Source organism: Netta rufina (assembly GCF_964035555.1).
Source record: "Netta rufina genome assembly, chromosome: 15".
Taxonomy (NCBI): Eukaryota; Metazoa; Chordata; class Aves; order Anseriformes; family Anatidae; genus Netta; species Netta rufina.
The window spans coordinates 6,415,935-6,437,641 of NC_140138.1; the positions used below are offsets into that span (position 1 = coordinate 6,415,935).

Consider the following 21,707-nt stretch of genomic DNA (forward strand, 5'->3'; position numbering starts at 1 on the left):
ATGTTCTTAGAGGCCTAAAAGCAATGTTTGATGCCCACAGGGAATAAACTCCCTGAGTAAGCCCAAGGTGTATGAATTCTTTTAACATTACATTCACTTGAATATCTGTTATGGAACACTTGCTAAACTGACAGAAGTGAAGAAGTTAATTATCATTCTATTTCCAGACAGCATGAGGTGAGTGTTCCTACAGACTTCTCTAAGAAAGCAAGTTTAATCACTTGATTTTAAGTGGTGCTATGTCCTTGTAATCTCATGCACTTCAGTGGAAAATCAACACTGCTTTGAAGAATTTATTTTCAAACAGAGTTTAAATGCTTAGCTAAACCAAACGAAAATACCTGTAACACAGGAAGAACAACAACTTCTACTGGACATAATGAGAAAAAAAAATCAGAAGCCCAAGCATTTCTGTACAGTACCTGAGGATCAGGACTAACAGTAGTGATGCAACTCAGCAGGACAGAGGGAATTTCAGGAGCAAGTGGATATAGCTGGTTTTGGAAGCAATTGACCAGTTCTGGTCTCCACCATATAACATCTGGAAGCCACGTACAGGATAGAAATTCAGTAATCCTCTGGTAAAAAATGGATATTCCTTGGAGATCTTCTTCAGTCTGCAAAAAGTCAACAATTAAAATGCATTGGTGATAGGCACTGCAGCTCGCTGTTCTGTGTTGCACTGTGTACCTGTAACAACTCTTTCTGCCTGCAACGATCCCAACCTCATGCTTCACGCATCTGCCATACAACTGCACTTCAGTGTCTCCAAACCAAGATCTTAGTTTAACACCTCTCAGCCTCCCAAACCATCACATCCTGCAGCCCTGCAACCAGAGCTTCTAAACTTGTCCCCTTACCCACAGAAAGCACACTCCTCCCACGATCCTGCTGTCACTCTACAAAATCTCCACTTCCATGACCAAAGACAGAACTGAAGGTCCTGATACCGTCTGGGTTTGTGACACCAGAGAGGGGACTTGAGAGCAGATGTTGTCTGCAACAGCCAGTTATGCCCACCAGCTGACTGTGTGATGTGCTCACACCATGGCCTGGAGACACGCTTCCATGTGGACTTGCCTCAAAAACCCCTTTGGTAAAGGGGCTGAGAAGATTAGCAGCATTGCCCTTCCACCACAGTCCTCGATACGCTTGGACAGCTGAGCTATAAAACCCCATCGTGGATGATAACTGGAGAGTTAACAGCAATCTTCGACTGGTAGCCAGACACTGGTATAAAATAACTGGCTCATGACATCTGACAGCCCACAGATACTGCTCCAAAGCACATTACATACATACATCCCTCTTGAAGAGGGAGACAAAACAGGCTGATACAATGAAACATACATTTGCAAAGGGTTTCATAGCGATAAAAATGAAAATATTTATTAATTTCATGATTTTTAAAAGATTGATACTAACCTTAATATCGATACATTAATTTTGAACACTGTACTGCTAAATTACATTTTCCATCATTTAACCTCCCCTCTAAGCCCTTTGTTCTTTCAAGTTTGTTCTTAATTAGTCAGATTTCCAGAGAACAAATTGGTGACCTCAATGAAACCCAATCAGAAATGAACAGAATTAGCAATTATGCAAAGCATCTTCTCCATATCCTCTATTATGGCACCTAGAAATTAGAACTTGAGCAGTAAAGGACTGAAAAAAAAAAAAAAGCCCCAAATTGAATGACGGAGATCGTGAGCTCTTTTGAACCACCACGGAATTGTTAAGTGATCGAAGCATACAGAGAAGAACCATGCTGCTCTACGTGGTGCTAGTGTGCCTAATTGGGAATGCTGAGTAGATTCGTAGAAAGCATGCTCTGTACAAATCTAATTCCCATCAGACATGCCTGTAAATGCAGCTTGTCGATCTGCATGCAGAAATTACAAGAGGTGTAAAAGCATTTGTTCTAACAACTCAAGAAACCAAAACCATGAAGGAATATTCAAATCTTTCCCACTTTTCTCAATTGTTTGGAAGGGGCACTGAAATAAAACGAGCAAAACTAAACCCCCAAAAAGGGATTAAAACATTGCAGAAGCATTTGATAGAGAAACAGATGTCATCATAATTGAATAAGCCAAAAGTTAATCTGCTTAGGACAGGAGCTTTTTCCTTAAGAAACTGTTATTATATTCATAACCATATGAAAGACATATATGGTAGCGAAGAAGCTAGTAAATAAAAAGTTGGTGGCCTACAGCTCTGTAATGTAGCTCATCTCCAGTTACTAGTAACTGGAGAAAAACACCACAACAAGCAAAGAAACACCCCAAACCAACCAGCAGCACACTATAGCTACGTGAAAGCAGCAGGCTGTCTTGTTCCAGTTGCTGGTGATGAACTGTGCCCCAGCATCATTGGAGCTGTGACGCTAGGGCAGGCACCAAGCCACACAATCAAATACATCAAAGCCAATGAGACTGATGAACACGCTCAGGGTGTTCAGTCGCACCAGGGGCGGGAATTATCAGTGAGGCAAGCTGGAGAAGGTGAAATCTTGCCCTCTTGATACAGATAGGTCCTCAGATTCTAGCAATCCAGTATCTGCTGTAAAAATCATATTCATGTTATGATCTGAACAAAATCCATGGACAACTGTCATTTTGCTGCTATCACAAGATACAAGTACAGACACACAGATGGGCATTTCCTTCCTAGCATCAAATAAGCAAAAATCTACCTAGTAAGCTGTGTAGTCTGTACATCTCCATCTTTGGCACTGAAAATGGACCCTGGACCCTCCACTTTAAAAGCATTAAATATCAGTTGTCAGATGCAGTTGGTTAAAATTTATACTACTTGGTATGCCTCTCTACACAATACAAAAAAAAAGGTAAGGAAAATTTTCCTACATTTTTATAGTCATTCTTGGAGTCAGTAGCTGCAGTAATAATGCCTGGGAACCCCAATTTTTCCTGGATTTTCATATTTTGAAGGAAGCCCAGGTAACTGGTTCTTATTGCGCCAACAGGAGACAAACAGAACAAGAATCAGTAAATGCCACAACGGAATAATTTGATTATCCGATTCCACCATTGAAGTATCGTACATTAACTCTACAGTACGAGACTGAAGACTTAAGTGTGAAAAGTAAAGTCTACCACATCTCTCTCCAACAATAGCTGAAGCTGTTCTTGGGGAAGAGTGGGGAGGCAGGGCTAATCTCCCCATTAGGACTAGTTGTTTTCCTCACCTCTGCTGTGGGCTGACGTTTCTGAAAGACTTTTGTTGTTCCTATCAGCTTAAATCTCCATTGGGGAAAGAGCAGCAGCTTTACAAATGCCTCAAGAAAGCAAAACTGACAAAAGTCATTGTTATCAAACTGACACACGGTAGAGCCTCCAATAAGAGGAAACTTCAGTTATACGGAGTCTTGCTTTGAGCAATACCATCCAAATGCCTTGCCCGTTCACTTCCATGCACGCTAGCTGGACTCAACAGCAACATTAGTGGCTGGAAATGGGGCAGTAAAAAAGCATTTACAATTTATATGCGGACTGGAAACTCCACAAGGCTCATTCTGACAACCTGTGATAGAATCCTTCCCGGCTCCAAGCAAACCTTCAGAGCAGCCTGGGCTTGCAGCTTCACGAGTTCATTCAATTATTTGACACCAGATACATATTTTGAGCATACTCAGTGCTCATCAGTTCTGATGCTCTGGTCAGTTCCTCATCTGAGATCAGCAGAGAGTGATAAGGCAACTGGACAGGAGACAGGTTAGTCCCTGTTCCTGTTTTCTTTGTTTCACAGAAAACATCTGGAATTGAGTCACCTGAGACAGAAATCAACACTAAGCCCTTGTCCAGCCTAGCAGGCTGCTTAGCCTCATTAGCTTTGCTGCTTCTGCTAACAGATGCCCAAACACTAGCTGAAAGGTGTTTTTTTTTTTTTTTTGAGTAGTGTTTTAATCATAACATTTTTGCCAGCATCAATCATTTACGTGTGCAAGCACTGGAGCCGCAGCTGTCATACTCCAGGCTTTATGACACATCATGGGAAATTCAATCTTTACTGCTGATAGACAGGCAGCTGTGAGCAAGGAATGCTCATTGCAGCTGAACAAGGGAAGCTGAAGCAAGTTGTCCCCCCACAAGAAGGACATGGACCTATTAGAACGAGTCCAGACGAAGGTTATATGGATTATCAAGGGGCTGGAGCACCTCTGCTACGAAGCCAGGCTGAGGGAGCTGGGGTTGTTTAGCCTGAAGATGAGAAGGCTCCAGGGAGACCTTACAGCAGCCTTCCAGGGCCTATAGGGGGCTTCAGGAAACCTGGGGAGGGAGTCTTTGTCAGGGGCTATAGGGATAGGACAAGGGGGAATGGCTTTAAAATAAAAGAGGGTAGGTTTAGACCAGATATAAGGAAGAAATTCTTCCTTACAGAATTTCTGGAAATCCTTGGAAGTGTTCAGGGCCAGGCTGGATGGGGCTTTGGGCAGCCAGGTATCCCTACCAGGGAAGAGTAGCAAGGCCACAGTGGGTCTCAGCTCTAACAAGCTGTCTCCACAAAGGAAAACAAAATCGTCGATACTCTGAGCATCTTGATGCAATCTCTTTCAAATTAGCTCTGTTAAAAGACAGCAACTCTGGGCCCCACTTTGTTCCATTTCACAGCTCTGCTGTTTTCAGGACACGAGCTCACATCATGCCTTACAATACACTGTGCCACCTACACATGCTAGATTTTCAGCTTCTGTGCTAGACCTTTCAGCTTGGTGTTTTGGTGCACAGCACAGACTCTGTAGTCTAGCAGAGTTGAGGGAACAGAGTCTTGGGTCCTATCTTTGGGTCCTGACTCCTGGGAACCAAATAGCAAGACAACATTCCCTCTCATAGGCCACACTCTTCACACAGTTAAAATATAACAGGACAAAACATAATACACACAAACATATGTCTCCTCAGTCAAGTCCCTGCACTGTGGGGTTACAGCCACCAAAAATATATTAACAGCTAATGAGCAGCAGAGACAAAAGACTTCGCCATATAGAGCTGGTTCCTCATCTGCACATAATCTAAATTCAGCATAACTGAGGACAGCTTGAGTTGGCAATTAGCTGTAAGCAGTCTTTCAGTTCACACAGTACTGGGCTGTTCCCCCATTCTAATTTAGAGCAGCACTTATGCTTTTCTGTCCTGGCTCACTGAAATTTGAGCTTGAATTGGCATATTCAAGCCTGGTCTCTAGTGAAAAATAGCGGTAACTGCCTGTGGCAGTTCTGTATGACTAGCAAGTGTAAAGGCTGCTACTTACTTTAATCTTTGGGATCTTGGTGCTGTTTTGGGCTGGAGATTCATCTGGTGCCATTAGACAAGCATATAGGGCCAATCCATCCTCTTGCCAGGCCTGCTGTAGCCCTACCACCTGAAACGGAGCTTTGGGTCCACCTTTAATTTTCACAGGAGGCACCTGTAAATCCATTTGAACATAATTTCATTTTTAGATGGTTGTATTTAGAGACTGAAGGTAACCCCTTATCTTGCTCTGTTGCTTTTGAGTAGTCACATAATATACAATAACCCAGGGAGCACTCTCACTTGATTAGTGGATTAGCTATGGTTTAGCCACTAGAAAAATCAATAAAGACCAAATTAAATAGGAATAACATGTAGGTTTTGATAAGTCATAGGATTTATTTTCTCAGTGAGGACTCTCGTGACTTGCAAGCTCTGACTTCCACCAGTTTCACTAAGTGAAAGCAAGAACCTACATTTGTTCTTTAGTCTAGCAAGAAATGAGAACCGAGTCCCTGTCAACACTGCCCATTCGTGGCACTGCATGCTGCCTTTGTCAATGATAATGAAATCAGTCCGATCTCGGTTCAAAAAACAGTGCTCAGTGATTATGCCATTCTGAGGAGCTATTGCAGGCATCTTTAATAAGACTTCATCTTCCCTATTAGGGATCTCTAAAAGGCAGAACCCCATCAATCTCTGTTCAGTGAATCCACCTTGTAGTTAGACTTGAGGTGATTTCTTTCTGACAGATTTTTTTTATGTGTGGGAGGCATTCTATCTGCCAATACACACATCTGATCCAAAACAAGGAGGATAAAAAGGGACTTGTGCCAACCTCAAGATGAACACTGGGCATCTTGTATTGTGAGCATCAGTTTTGTTCCAGAGACAGGATTCCAGGAGTAGAGACCACTTATTGGCTCACACGGCTGCCCCAAATGAGGCTGAAACAGGATGCGTTTCAGCAATGAAATACATGAGAAACCTTACCGTTGGGTAGAAAAAAGACAGAAAAGATACCCAAAACAGCCTGGGAAGACATCACAGCACTGCAAGGCATCCTGAAACTTGGGTAGCAGGTGAAAAGAGGGCAGAGGACCATCAGAAACTCAGACACAAGCAACCAAAGCCACAAGAAAGAGCAGCAGCCATGTGAGGCAAAGATCCCTGACCCAGATTGTATACTAGATGAAGAGACAGGCAAGTTTGAATTACAGGACTGTAATTCCTTCCCAGGGTTCTGGTGAATACTGAAACCACTTAAGCCTTGTTCTCATGGTTTACACTGTCACTGTGATCTCTAGATAGATTAATAGCTCTGCTGTTCACTGCATACATAAAACAAAGCTATTTACAGTGAGATAAATGCCTTTAAAAAGATATTCTCAACACAAGGTGCGAGTGCATTTTCAAACTGTGGAATAGGTCAGTTGTATCACTCAAAATAGCACTACCAAGTCCTTGACTGCCTTGAATACTGGTTTCGCATGGGAATTTCTGTAGTAGTTCTGCTACTGGAGAATGCTGTCATCTTTACCACATTCTCCACTAGTAGAAATCAGCATATCTTCAAGGAAGTTAATAAAGACATGCTGATTTACACAAGCCAGGAAGCCAGTGATTCAGTGGAATTACACAGATGATCAGCAGATGAGAATTTGGTCTAAAATGCTTCAACTTTTCTTTCGTTACAGAAACACAGACGTTTTCATTGCTATCCAGCAGCTGTTTGGGAACCTGTCTGAAATCAGTTTGTGGCTTTTATCCCAGTTTTCACTGGACATAGAGTCCATCACAACATTTGACCCTCTTAATAGAGGCGACGCTGAACCCTGGAAGCTGAGATGCCCTTTCAGGCTTGAAGAGAGCTGCTGCAAGTCAGAGCTCAGGCATTTTAAGTGGGAGTAAAGGGAAGAAACCTCACACTGCAGCTGTTCATGAGCTAACTATTTTCCGAATGGAAGAATCAGATTCTGGGGTTGTTCAAGTGGCAATTTTCATTAGCACTGAACTAACATTAAGGAATGTTGGCAATGTTTTAATGGAAGCACGAACATCATTAACAATTAATACTGTTTAAGTGGAGTTTAAGTGATTTAAAAGCCTTGTGCATGCTGTCCACTCACGGTGAAATTCACGTTGAGCACATGGATAGGTATGCCAACGTCTTTAACAAGGGAAGATAAGAAGGCCAAAATGCAGGATGGGGGGAAAGAAAAAATACTTCCCATTTTTCTTAGAGGAAAAGGGTAGCATCAGATGAACGGGAAGAGTGAAGGTTTCTTTAGAGTGGAAAAGGTGTGATCCAAAGGACAACTAAGACAAAACAGACCAGCACTTGTTCATTGCCCTCTTGGCTATCAGAAAGGATTTGTTCTTAAATAGACGTGTCAAGACAAGTGAAAGGATGGAAATGTCTCCATTTTGCTGTGGACGAAGTATAATAATTAGCCCTCTGCTTTCACTAATCACTTTTGATTACTTTGAGTCTACCTCACTATTTTTTAAAATGAATTAATTTATTTTTACTTTCTCTGCCACGCTCTTTGTAAACTACAGGCATAATCCAGCAAAACTTGCATTTAAAGACAAGGTAGGACACAATTTCCCCTCCGTTTAACCACTGTTCTGTAGCTGTTGGAAGAAAGCGATTTTGAGAACCTATTCACTGGAGGGAAAAGCACACCCTTAATCATGCAGAACCTTCTTTTGTGCAGTCACTGCACATACTCACCAGAGACAGAAGCCATGTCACAAGGGCATTGTAGATGTCTGCTGCTCTCAGCTCCACGTTAGGCACCTGCCCACTGCACTGATCTGTAGATACCTGGCCACAACTTGACAGCCAAATTGTCATAAGCAGCACCTCATTTTTCATAGGGGCTGATCTAGGTAATGTGTCAATATCTGGCAAATAAGAGGCTTCCTGTCCAAAAAAAAAAAAAAAAAAAAAAAAAAAGAATGTCATTTGGATTACTGGAACAGTGTTCATCATCACGAATGAATTATATTCATTGCCATCATAGGAGGAACAATTAATATCTAGTGAGCATTTATCAGAGAGGAAGTGGGAGCCAAAAAAGCGAGGTCATTATATCAGTGACACATTCTGGAGCACTTCAGTTTTTCTTGGAGAGCTGTCACCTGGGTCTTCATTTAGCCTAATACCACTCGGTAAATGGAAGATTACGTGGTTACAGCTGGATATAGCATGATAAGATTTACTCTGTATTCTTTAAGATTTGGCACTATTTCTTTTAAAAATCAGTGAACGCCTTCAAGGCAAGCATGGCAGAAGTGTCAAAACTTTCATCATTTTCTGCTTCATCTACATACCTCATTCACAGATGATGATACATTCAAGTGAATTCATTGCCTGTCTTTTACTTTAGCATTGATACTTGGTTATTTTGGATGCAATCCATCTCCTTGAGGAGACCTGTTCTTTAACAAACAGCCCCAACCTTGAATTGTGGGATTATAGTTTAAGGGATCTCTTCTGTTTCTCCAAAGATGCAATAGCTGTAATTATTAGCTGGCTTGCTATTCCTATCTATCTTCAGCCTGCTGCTCCTGACGTTTCTTCTGTAAATTAGGAAACTAGTCCCTAAAGTCACAAAGATTATCCAGTACACATGTGAGTATTGTTCCTCAACAGGTACGATCCTTGAATAAGGACCTTAAGGGCCCCCCCCAAGGCAAGCTGAGAGCATGTATTCTACAAGCTTCGACACACATTCATTTACAAATAGCTGGAGCTGTTTATGGTGATGTTATTTCCAAGCTACTAGTTACAGCATCAGATGAAGGCTATGCTCACCACTTCAGTCAGCAAAGTGCAAGGAGACTGCACTTCCTGTGCACATCAGTGCAATCAGCCAGCAGACTACACTGCTAATTAAGGTGGGCAGAATCAATCTGAAGTGACCTACTGTAGTACGAGGCTAGCAGGCTCCCCTTTCTGTGACCTGAGCTGTGGGAACACAGGAGGAGCGCAATGAGAACAGAAGGGTGTTGAGGAGCAGCTGGGCAGTTGTTTCCAGTTGCTCCAAGTAGCCCTTAATGAGGATGTCTGCCCATGCCTTTACACTGAATTAACCTTAATTTGATTTACCTGGATGTACTTTGGAAGCAAAATCAGCTAAATCCAATTAAAGCCACTTTAATTCTGAATTTAAACGTTCACAAAGGTGTTTAACGACTAATCCATTTGACAAGTTAATGTAGCTTGACTTTTGTGCCTGTCCTCAAAACACAGGATTCCTTAAAATGGTTTTAAAAAAAAACAAAACACACCACCCATAAATACAAAGCCACAAGCAGATCTACTGTGTTGCCCAATTATTTTGTTGCTAAGGCCTACAAGCACCAAATAAAAAGCAATTAGTAATAAAAGAAAAATAGTCATGCAAAATCTTCTGATGTTGCAGATCTGTAGTACTCACGTTACTGTAGCCCTGGGGAGCTAACATGGCTTTGACACTACCATCATAATTCTCCAAGAAAGAGGCCTGAAAAGAAACTTGGAGACTTTTAGAAAAATATGACCGTCTTCTGTAGCCTGCTTGGAGACGTGATTCTTTCTTCCTCTCTCAGCAACCATATGGGGAGTGCAATCAATGACTGGAGGTAACTTGAGAGCTAAAGATTAAACCAGGATCTATTCCTTAAGCAGGAAATTTCAAACTTTTGCAAATCTACTTGGCCCAGTGGCATGGGAGGGCTCAGTAAGTTTTCTGACCAAGCTCAGATAAGAATTTCACTTCTGCACTTGTTAAGGTTCTTCCTGAGAGCAAATGAGGCTTTGAACACTGCTCTTTGCCCTTTTCTTCCTCTGTCAGCCTCCTTACCCAACAAAGATCTAGGCAAAGAACTTAACTAATTGCAGAAATACTAAGACTAATGAACAAAAAAATGAAAAGGAGCTAATCCTGTTTAATTCCAGGCAATAACTGCTGAAGTCAGCTACATTCAGTGCTTTCTTAGTATGCCTTTGCTCAGCATTGTCCAATTTACCTAGTCTACCTACGAAGACAGTCCAGTTTCCCTACATGTTACACTGACTTTTGTGACAGTATTAGATTGTAAAAAGATAGAAATGACTGAAATCCTGAGCTATTTTTGGTTGCTCTGGCTAGAATTGTGCTGTCAATCACAGACAGGCTTGCAGCTGATTGTACTCAAGTACCAGCAATTACCATAGAGTAAATAAGATAAAATTTCCTATTTCCAAAGTGCTTGCTATTTTATTTTGCAATTATAGTTTACAACATTGCAGCTTACAACCCTTCAGCTTGATTTTCCATCCACCCTTCCACACCCAGTTCTGGCCACAATTCTCCACTGTGACACAACAACTGCGCAAGCAGAAGCATTGGGCACACTGAGCAGCCAAGGAAGAACATGTCTAGAGGTCATGTTAAATAGATATTTAAAAAAAATTAAATAACCTACCCCCAAATCCACACTGAAAAGAAAGAAAGAGAAATTAATTGCAAGATGCCTTATGGATACCTATGTCTTCTAGCTTGCAGCTAAAAAACAAAACAAAACAAAACAAAAAGCAATTCAAAGGGATCTGCACAGATCTGCCTTTTTTTTAATCAGAGCTGTTTATAATCACAGCAAGCTGAAGCTTAGTGGATACAAGTTTGTCAGCCAAGACTAATGTCATTTTGTTTCTAATAAAATAGCTCTAATTGGTTAAATGATGCTTTTGTTGATGGTTTCTGAAAAGACTAGTTGGCATTGCTTTTACTACGCCCGCACACCGCATTGGACAAACAGCTCTGTTGCCCTAGAACTGGGAAAGATTATCAAAGCTGTTAGAGGCTGGAACGACAGAGCAGCAGCTCAAGAGCCAAGGGGGCCAGCTAAGAACTTTGCTGCTGGCTCCCAGCTAGGTATAAGGCCGATGGCAAGTGAAAGTGATTGCCATCCAACTGCTGTTTGAAAAACACTCTACATTACGTGTTTGGAAAGTTCCCATCACTGCACGGATCCAAGAAAGCAGTCAGTATTTCTCATCAGAATCAGCTCACCCAGGCTGAGGGTTATCTCCTAGGAGAAGGGTAGGTCAAGGAGAAGCAAACTTTTTACAGATACAGCCTCACTTTTGCAAATAAAAAAACTTTAGCATTTTCCTTCTAGCAGATTTTTTTTTTCCAATACAAACTAAACTGATGCTAATGCTAAAGAAGGCATCGTGTTCAATCAAAATAAACTCTCTACTATGCTGAGCAGACTCTATAGCATGGAGAGCTAAATGAAAGCATCTGCTGCATGTGAAACATATAAGTTATACTTACTGAGTCTCCTCCTTCTTTACTGGAGGAGGTGAATGAGGGGGAAGGGGAGGAATAGGAAGAATCTTCCTCTCATTGGCTGAAGGCTTAATCAAAATAATTGTTTTCAGCCATGTCTAAATTTATCCTCCTATGTCATCCGCACCCTAGCTTGGATCGCAGATTTCAGAGGCAATCCCTGATGAATGGCAAATTACTGACTGCAGAAATCTTCTGCCAAATGATGCATCTGCTGTACGTTTGTAAATGTGAACTGATTTCTAGGTACTTTAGCAGCTCTAGCTAATTTCTCTAATGAAAATTCTATACTCTCATGCTGAAATAGCTCTAGCTTTGCATGTTCATGCTTCGCTGGAGGCACAGCTCACAGTACAAAACACAAGCATGCTGATTATGTGGTGATACATCTATTTTCCATGCAGTCATGTTGCTAATGTAGGACAGTAGATAGTTGGGATACATTTAACATTTGTGCCCCTCTCTCCAAACCAAAGCAGATAACGCTTTCATGGCTTCTAAAAATTCTTGCATTAGATGAAGCCATATTGGAAATGTCAAGTGTTTGTTCATTTTCATTCTGTAGGGAAGGAAAAATGATGACAATGCCATCTGCTAGATTATCTGAAATTCCACATTAGATGGTGGAATAAACCGTGAAACTATTCAAAGAACTGCTTTATCATTGCAAAGTGGGAGAACAGATAAGAATGCGGAAAGTATCTGCATTTCCTGTACGCAACTGGCAGAACATACTGTAATTAGAAAGGCAACATTTAATAATAAAAAGGAGAGTATGATTGATGTTAATGGTCTGAATGGTCTTTCTGTTAATGCATTTTTGTACTAGATTCACTCTATATAGCACGAATGGCTTTCTGAATATCAACCGTGCTGAGGTTATGGACCTGAAAAATATAATGGTAGCAAGATATTATTGAATTTTTTTTTTTATTATTTGAACTGAGCTTCAGATTGCTAAAATGGAGGAGGTACAATCCTCCAAAGCAGAAAACTCTCCCAGAGAAAGATTGCAGGAACTCAAAGTGCTGAGAAACAGAAGCATTATTTGTTATGATCTTGGTTGTTCTCCAGATAACCTCACACAATATGTAGCGCCCTAAGTTAAAAAAAAAAAAAAAAAAAAAAAAAAAAAGAAAATTTCTTTGCTGAAAATTCTTTTAATGTTCTAGACCATTATTCTTAATCTTTGGCATGAAGAATATAATTTCTTCTGATTCAGAAAGAGACACCTATCCATCCTTGGCATCATGGAGGTGCTAAAACTAGCCAGCACCTCTAGTGGAGCACAAAGAGGGTAAGTGTCAGAGTGAAATGTCAGCTCACCACCAGCATTTACTGAGCATAGGAATGCAGTTCAGAGATGACACAGAGGAAGAAACTGAGCTCTGTGTGGCACAGGAACCAAGGACAGAAAACCTCACTTTGTACACCTTTTATTGTTGCTGCCACCCGAGCATTGTCAACCCCAAATGCAATCTGAAGTAGCTTTATATCCACCACAGCTCTGGCAGTCAGTGATAGGCAGGATCAGTTATGTTTCTGGGTCAGGATGTGTCATTGTTCTACAACAATCTCTTTTCATCCTATCTCATCCTATATTCCCTATAAGGGATTTTTCACCTGCTTCACTAGAATTCTAGAATTAACATTTAGCTCATCTGTGCTAACAAAAAAATATATAACCTTTCTGGCAGGAGCATCAAGGATGTGACCCAAAGAATATGTTAGAGAGACACTGTGTAATTATTCAGGCTCACACAGAGAGAAAAGTATTTTTGGCCCAAAATTCAACATACTTTTGTTGTTGTTGTTGTTGTCTGCAGTGAACGAGACAAGTCCACAGCATCAAGCATTTGGTCCTAAATAAGAATCTTGTACCTTAGGGTATGCTCTCTGTCCTAACCTGCTCAACTTTTGCCTGTGCTGCCAGTACTCCTAATGCAAGCACACAGCACTGCCCTTGTCATGCTGTCTCTCATATATGCCAGTGTGAGACTTACTGGGATTTCTTGCTCTGTCCTGGGTTGGGAACATTATCACCATCTGAGAGCCTTACACAGCCAGGTAACGGTCTCTCTTGGACAACATTTTTCTAGTCACTCTGAGATCACTAGATCAGAAGAGTATGAATGAAACAAGAACATCTATCAGGCAGCAGTGATGGGGAAAGCACAGTCAGAGCCGCTACGACTTCCTTGATAAAATTGCTCCCTGAAATACTTCATTAGCACATAGAATGTTCTAATTAGTAGTTAAAGCCAGCTAGGAGTACGTGTCAAATACCAGCCTAGTTTTCAGATGACTGAGGACCAATTGGACCAATTCCAACATAATTCATGAGAACACAGAATGTTTGTGTGGTTATGAAGCATATTAACTAATCAAAAATGTTTTTAAATGGTTATTTTTCACCTAAATATATTCAAGAAAAAATGTGTAAACTGAGGCCATTTGGCAACAAGTCTGAATGCAGCTAAAAACATTCAAGTAACTGGCAAAAATAACATGCAAGAAGCAGCTGTTTTACACACAATTTCTTCTTTATTAGCTAGAAGTGGGAAAATTTTCTGTCAAAGACTCAACTCCTCAGGTAAACAAAGAAATGCTCTGAAAATTGCACTAAAATTTAAATCAAAGTAGCATTGAATCCCATTTGATTTTGTTTGATTTCTGAGACATAATCATTAAAAATGAGAAGTGCCTTCTCCATGATTGGTGTTTACATTACAGTAACACTTAGGCTTGGAAGGATTCACAGCCTCATTGTGCTGGTATTCTATGCACACATAACAAAAAGCTCCTGCTCTACTGAGTTTCTACTCCTGGTTGACAAGCAGCAGCTGAAATATGTAAAATAAATTAAATTACTTACACATTTCATGTGAACATAGTACTGGGAATTAGGAACTTTTGCCTTAGTCTTGGCTCTGGAATGGATTATTTCTCTATGGAACTGCAAAGTGAGTAAAACATTTCCTTACCCTAGATCCCTGCTAACTGAATTAAATATCAAAAGCCTGTAAAATACTCCAAAGAGGAGCAGAGTAAAATTACCAAGAAAGATTAAGAAAATTTTTTTAAACATTACTGAAACAGCATCATGTCTAAAATCCAAGCACTAGTATCTCTATCTTCTATTGTTCTTCAGCTGATTTCAAACTGTCTCACAAATGAAATATGCTGTCATTTCCATACCTGCAGCAGGGAAGGAAATTATACACAGTCACTTCAAAAACCTGTGATAGAGCATGGAATCGGTCCTCAGCCATCTGAAAACTAGGCTGGTATTTCACAACTGTTCCCTGCTGGCTTTAAATACTGCTAAAAGGACACGAGTAGTTTGATACTCCAAGAAATTCATCATATGCTTATCAACTTAGGTAAAGCTGTATTTTTTTTTCTATTTTAAAAACCCTATTTATCTTGTCATGTATTTCTCTGATAGTCTATGGAACCCCCCCCCCAAAAAAAAAAAAAAAAAAAAAAAGTGGGGAGCTAACTATGCAGTCTCTTTTGAGTCCTTCTACAGCTCCTACAGTTGTAGTACTCAAGTCCCTCCCAGTGTGATGTTACCAAGTCCCTGATTAGGGCAATACGCTAATGGACATAGGAAAAAGACATGCTGGGAGGCAGTGTCATGCCCAAACTCAGAGTGAGCTTAGCTACCCTGCAGAGCGAACGTGATAACAGGTACTGGTTTGGACTACTCATACAACATATTGCAGCATTGCTGGTTTGCTGAAAGCTCAGCTGATTTATCCAGAAGTTTTACCAGAGCTTAAGTGGCCTGCTCTTCAACCTCTCGGCTGCCAGTTCATAAATGGATTGTGTCCAGCTTGTCATACGGGCTGTGTGATCTTGTGTCCAGCTGCAACATACTATGCATACAACCCTTTGGACCTCTGAATTCTCTAGGCTGTAAATATGGGTCATCTGTGATTTTGAGAACTCCGAAGTGCTTACAATCTCCAACAAATCTTGTGGGAACTCCAAGTGCTTGGCACATCACTGGACAGAGCTTTATGTTTTTAAAATAAAGCTAACTGTAAGATTCTTCCACTTGGTAATTTCACACAAAGCCTTGAATTCCTTTCAATAGCCCTGCCACTAAGAATGTTTCTATAATTATTTCTGTAATAAAGTGTTTACAAGCTGTAACGAAGCTTATCCCCCTACGTGTCAAGGTTCAAGGCTGTAGTCCAACCAAAGTCATGATGCTAAGCAAGCAGGCATGAGGAAAAACTAGGAATACAGTTTAAACTGTAAAGCTTCTTTAACAATAGCATTACAGCTGCGTCAGGCATGCCTGAACAGCCCCTTGGAAGAGCAGAAGGCCACATTCAACCTCCTTTCATCTACAAATAGCCTCACAGGTCTCAACCATGAGGTAAGGCCAGGAAATGGGAACTCCCATTTGGGAGTTCCAAGAAAGATGCTCATGGCAGAAAGTATTTCTTTACATAAGTAAATTTGACTGGCACTTGTTCATATGCATTACAACCTTATTGTAGCTGGTCCTTCTGCCAGCTAACACAGGACCTGTAAAAGAGCAAGGCCTGAAGAGACACAAGGTGCGAAAAAGGCTCTCTCTCCTCCTGCCCTCTTCTAAATGAGAAATAAATATTAGCCCATGGACATCTTGCTCTATTGTCTTCTCTTCAAGTTTAATCTGAACCATTCTTCTAATGTGAACTGAGGAGTGGTTAGGACCTCTACTGGCAGCAAGTTCACACATGTAATTCTGGTAACTATATTTCTTTTACTTATATTACCCTTTCCCTTAAGAATCACAGAATCACAGAATTTTCTAGGTTGGAAGAGACCTCAAGGTCATCGAGTCCAACCTCCAACCTAACGCTAACAGCCCTCCACTAAACCATATCCCTAAGCTCTACATCTAAACGTCTTTTGAAGACTTCCAGGGATAGTGACTCCACCACTTCCCTGGGCAGCCTGTTCCAGTGCCTCACAACCCTTTCAGTGAAGAAGTTCTTCCTAACATCTAACCTAAAACTCCCCTGGCTCAACTTAAGCCCATTCCCCCTCGTCCTGGAAGCAACAATGAATGTTCCCATCTGTCAAGATCATGCAGAAGTATATTAAAAAATAAAATAAACACATTTTAATTTCCTCCAAGATGTGTCAGAAAATATAAAGGACTAAATAATTCACATTTCCCTATGGCCATCTCAAACTCCCATCAGAAAAACAGCACAAAATCTCATCTCTGAAAAGACCTGACTGTCCCATTCTTCCATAGCTGGTAAGTACAGTGGAAAAAGGTGGAAGCCCCTGCTAAACAACCAGACCGGGTCTTTGTGTGGACATTTAAATGCAAAGAAGTTCTCTACAGCATTTTGTTAGTCCTGCTGTGTTCAGTACAGAGCGAGTGTCTCCTGGTTCTGTGCACAGGTGCAGTAACATGGCTGAGAAACCTGCTGAAGCAGACAACAGGTTATTAAAGCAGGATTAGTGTATGTCATGTTTAACTGCTCTTGCTGCATGCACAGAACTACTGGGAGAGTTATCAGGATGTAAAGTTCCTGACTTGCATTTATCCGTGCCCAAAGCGTGCCAAAGCACACACTTCCAGTAACATTTATTACTCTGAGAACACAAAGAGCAAGCAAGCAGAATGCCTGTAGAAAGGAAGTTGTTTGTGACAAAGACTTTTAAGGCTTAGATTCTTTGCTTTGCCTGCTAAGACAAATCCTCAGGATGCATCTGCGACATCCAGGGCTGTGGCAGAGGCAGTAGCAGCCTTAGTTCCTCTAGCTTGTTAACCACAACCAGGGGGACCATAAATCAGTTGAACTCAACCTAAGCACGAAGGACTCTGCCAACAAATCCTCCCATTTTCCTACTCTGGTACCATGTGGGAAGATGAAGAGGAGGCCAGAAATACAGGCCCTGTGCCAGCTAACAGTTGCCTTTGATAGAAAAACATTTTCTTGGGAACTTCCATGCTATTCTGAATCCTGTGTGCTGGACTGGTGGTACAAACAGGAACCTTGGCCTTCTGTTTCTGCAAGCTAAATTTAACTACATCATCTCTAATTGCTTTAGTTTATTTTTAAGCCTTTCTTGAATCGAGGCAGCAGGTTCATTAAGTACAAGAGATTTTAATCTTGCTCCAGGAACTCATTAAATACCTCACTGTGCAAAAAGGGAGGAATTCAGGGGCCATCTGCTGGCTGTTTGGCACATCACTGCTGGCCACAACCCCAAACAGAGTCAGACCAAGAGAGTGAGAAGACCTAGAGTGAAGGACAAGCCAAATTCAGTTCTGATGCCAGAAAAAGGCTGAGTATGAAATATTTTGCAATCTTTAAAATTTATTGTTTTAAGCTATAATAAAATAGTAAGGGCTAAATGCTGGTATCTGTTACCTTCACAGAGGTGCAAATGTAGTAACTGTCGTGGTCCAGCATAAATGAAAACAACACTTGGTCACAAGGAGATTTAACATTGCAAGATTAGTTTCAGAGTAACACAAATATAAGAAAGTTCAGTTACTGTGTGATGAGATCATTGTAACTGAAATAAGATACAAGTTTTCCTTGATTTCTGCAAATATGTATATGGCACCACTCTGTTGGAGAAAAACTGGCATTTCTGTGCAGAACCAGCATAAAAACTATTCCTTTCGTAACTGGTGGATAGGGTCCTGGTATTGTCTTTCTACTGAGACATGAATTTCACCATTTCCTCTTTGGTCAGCATGGCCCTGCTCTGAAGCAAGTGTATAAAATTACGTAGCTTTATCTGTTTAATTTCATAACCTGCAGAAATCATAATTCTTTTTCATTTATGCCTCTTCCAAAGTGATAGAAACAGAAAACTTGTAAATATTGCTTAGGACATAATCTAAGCACATTCACATAAGCAGATACACAACAGAGTTGGTGAGATGCCAAAGTAGTATGGTCCAGCTGGTAAATTGTTAGGTTGGGACCCTGGAACCCGCAGTCAATTTCCTTCAGCAACTCTTTGTGCTCAGGTGAGATGCAAGAAAAAGGCAATTTCCAGTGTTGTCATCACACTACTGCATTAAAAAGATCAAGACTCTTCTACAATAGTAATGAAAATCACAGACACCTATTTTAGTAAGACAGGTGAAGAATCAAAACAATTCACTGAAAACTGTGCAGATCAAGGCATCTTCTACATAAAAGAATCCACATAGGACCAGTAATTGAACTAAAAATATTTCTAGTGATTTTGGAAATCAACCTCTACTTTCAGTCATACTGTGCTGGCCCAGGGTAACTGTCACAGTATCCAATCATACAATAAATACTTCAGCACTGCTCCCAGGATTTTTTTCAGAGATTTTCCTGTGAAAGTCACATCAGATCCAATGAAGAGTAAGGCAGCAAAAGGTCAAGGAAGGTTTTGACCATAGTACTTTTAAGTTTAGCTTTGTGGGAATGCAAGCAGAAAATCTTCTGGTCTAAGAATTTTACCTGACATCAGTGAGCTGAATCAAGGATATATTAATATAAAAAACCACAACCCTGCCAATTTTGACAGAAAGGCTATAGAGTCTTACATTTGCAGGTTGGAAAGCAATTGCCTGCATAATATATTTGTTAAGCTAGAATGACTCGGTTGCATGCCCGACTGTTTTTGTTTAGTAAGCCAGCTGTAAAGCTAAGCTGCAATAAGACGATGATCATAGTAATATAATTACTAGCACAAGGTTAGCCAAAGTGAATGTGTAGCCAAGAAAAATTAGAGTCTCAGTATGAGTCAATGCATTCATTTTCCAAACAGTTTGACTGTACAAGGTAGATAAAACAGTGTTTAAAAGGTACTGGTAACAAGGTGGTTCTTAATAGCTTTCAAACTGCACTATCTTGTGTTCTGCCATATCATGATAAAGCAATAAAGGTAAACAAAGAATCAAGCTGAAGCCCCATTGGAAAACAACGTTTTTGTCCTAATAATAAAAGTTTCATAGAGCTAACTGACATTTGCTGTCTGTTAAATTAAATCTATAGCTGGATGTAAAGTATCAGGGTCCCCTGCAGTGGTTTAGCTGCCTGGGTTCAAGGCCAATTCTGACACAGCACAGCCTCTTGCCCCTTTGCTTGTGAGCTGCATTTAAGCTGAGACACTTGCCCTTGATCCTTTACCAAGCCACACTGCAGCTACACCTGTGCATGGCCACATTCTTCATCACTACAGCCTTACTGCATAATCGCTGCCTGTTGGCTGACCCTGCTTACCGTCACTGGACCCAATCCTGACCCTGACTTGACTTTCTCACCTTGATCTTGGACCTACCTCACCACCAGAGACTTGGTAACTGGTTACCCTCACAGGACCTGCTCTGCTTTTCTTGCCTGGGCACTGTGGGACTGCACTCCTTGCTGGTGAGGTACCTTGCTGGCACCTTTAGCTCTTGGCTCATCTTCCTCTACACAGTAGCTTGTGCTGCTCCTTGACATAAAAATCAGTTGTGAGCCCAGCAAAAGTAGCAACTATTATCTGGATCTAATGTCAATGTAATACAGAAATAAACATCAGTACTAAGTCATTCTATCATACCAAACAACATCAATTAAATGACAGGTCAAACCCATTTCATTTTACATCTTTCATTTAACTGTTTTATATGCTGTACAGCATTCCTTCTCCATCTCCCCTGTCAACAATGCTCTGCTCAAATACTGAAACAAAACCTGCACATGTTACTTTAAGCTATTAATTCAACCTGACCTTACAACATGGATTACATCACCACTCAGCTGGCTTTCAGCAGAGCTGCAGTTCCTTAAATCAGCTCTGAACTAGATCCAAAGGTTAAAATGTGGCTAAAGGGCCTATTTTCAGGAGAAATCTACTTATGCCAGTCTTAAGTTTCACTGAAAGTTTGGGTAGGAAGGGTGAACGGAGGGGTGAAGGTGGGAGAAGTCAGGCTCTTCCATGCATTTTTGAAAATAAGAGTTGGTTCAGATTGCAAAAAGTGTCTAGAAATCTGAATGACAGGCAGAATTCATAGAATGAGCCCACTGATTTCCATGGGAACTTGGTACTTGCTTGTCTTGAAAATACCATTGGCTATCAGCCCCTTCTTTAGATGCTGAAATACCTCTGAAAGTTAGTTTTTAGCATCTTAAGTTACCTGTGCAGTTTTGCAAGTGTTCTTCCCAAACCTGAATCTCATTTATATTAGTGCATCCCACGGAGCAAGGCTGCTTACAGAATTTGACTGAACTAGGTTAAGAAAGAGACAGTAATATTAAATCTGAAATTCACTGCTTTCAAATTTTAGACAAGAACTCTGATGTAACTATAATGCAGCTTTTAAAATTTTTACAATTCTTTCCAAGCACCTCAGCTACAGTAACTACAGAGTTTCTAAACTTCCCCTCTGATTATTATTCGATTCAATTATTTATGTACATTAAAAATGGTCAGAGGAATTCTGGAAACCATGACAAGCGTTCCAGATCTCGACATCTATCATTGCCAAAACAAAGAACTTTGAAAACAAGTTTCAAAGCATTCTACTCTGTCAAACATTGTGGTTTGTTCTTTCAATATACATGTTTATATATAGATATTAGATATTTTCACTGAGCGACACAGCTGCCAAATTACACTCCTTTAGTTTTAAATGTCAAAACATTCGAGTTTTTCTGCCTTCCTATGTGCAGAAGAAAAAAGAAAGGAAAGGAAACCTGTTCTAATTCAAAGACAAAAACCGGTGCTGTCAGAATGAATTTCAAGTAATCTTATAAATGGCTTGCATTTGATGGATGATGCTGATCCGTTTTTCATTCTTAATTTTAATGAGTATTTCTGAAGAACTAAGAGCAAAGTTGCAGTACGAAGAAGCGGTAATAAAAGATTACAGGTTACGCTGATTTTGTTACTATCAATAGCGCCTTGGAAGTTTGGGCAGGTTTCCCCCAAGCAGCCTGTCAGTCAGTTTAGGTGCCAGTTACCCCAACTGCCAGCTAGTTTCTACAGGCCTCAGAACTCGAGTAAATTCTGAGCTGGTTTGCTTGCAGCAGTGACCACACCACATTGGCTAGCTGGGTGTATTTACACAGTGATTTGGTGACAGCAGGACTACACTGCAGATACACCCTGAGCTGTACTTGAGAGAAACCAC

General features: G+C 40.7%; 1 protein-coding gene across 1 annotated transcript in view; it reads right to left on the reverse strand.

Moving 5' to 3' along the window:
* The window catches only part of DNAAF8 (dynein axonemal assembly factor 8), a gene marked incomplete at both ends in the record, with an annotated part of 95,156 nt that overhangs the window by 57,526 nt on the left and 15,923 nt on the right, over positions 1-21,707 (reverse strand). Inside the window, 3 exons of the mRNA XM_084295756.1 lie at positions 423-617; positions 5,272-5,427; positions 7,990-8,181. Coding sequence (XP_084151882.1) covers positions 423-617; positions 5,272-5,427; positions 7,990-8,181 — 543 coding nt within the window. The remainder of the gene's footprint in view (positions 1-422; positions 618-5,271; positions 5,428-7,989; positions 8,182-21,707) is intronic.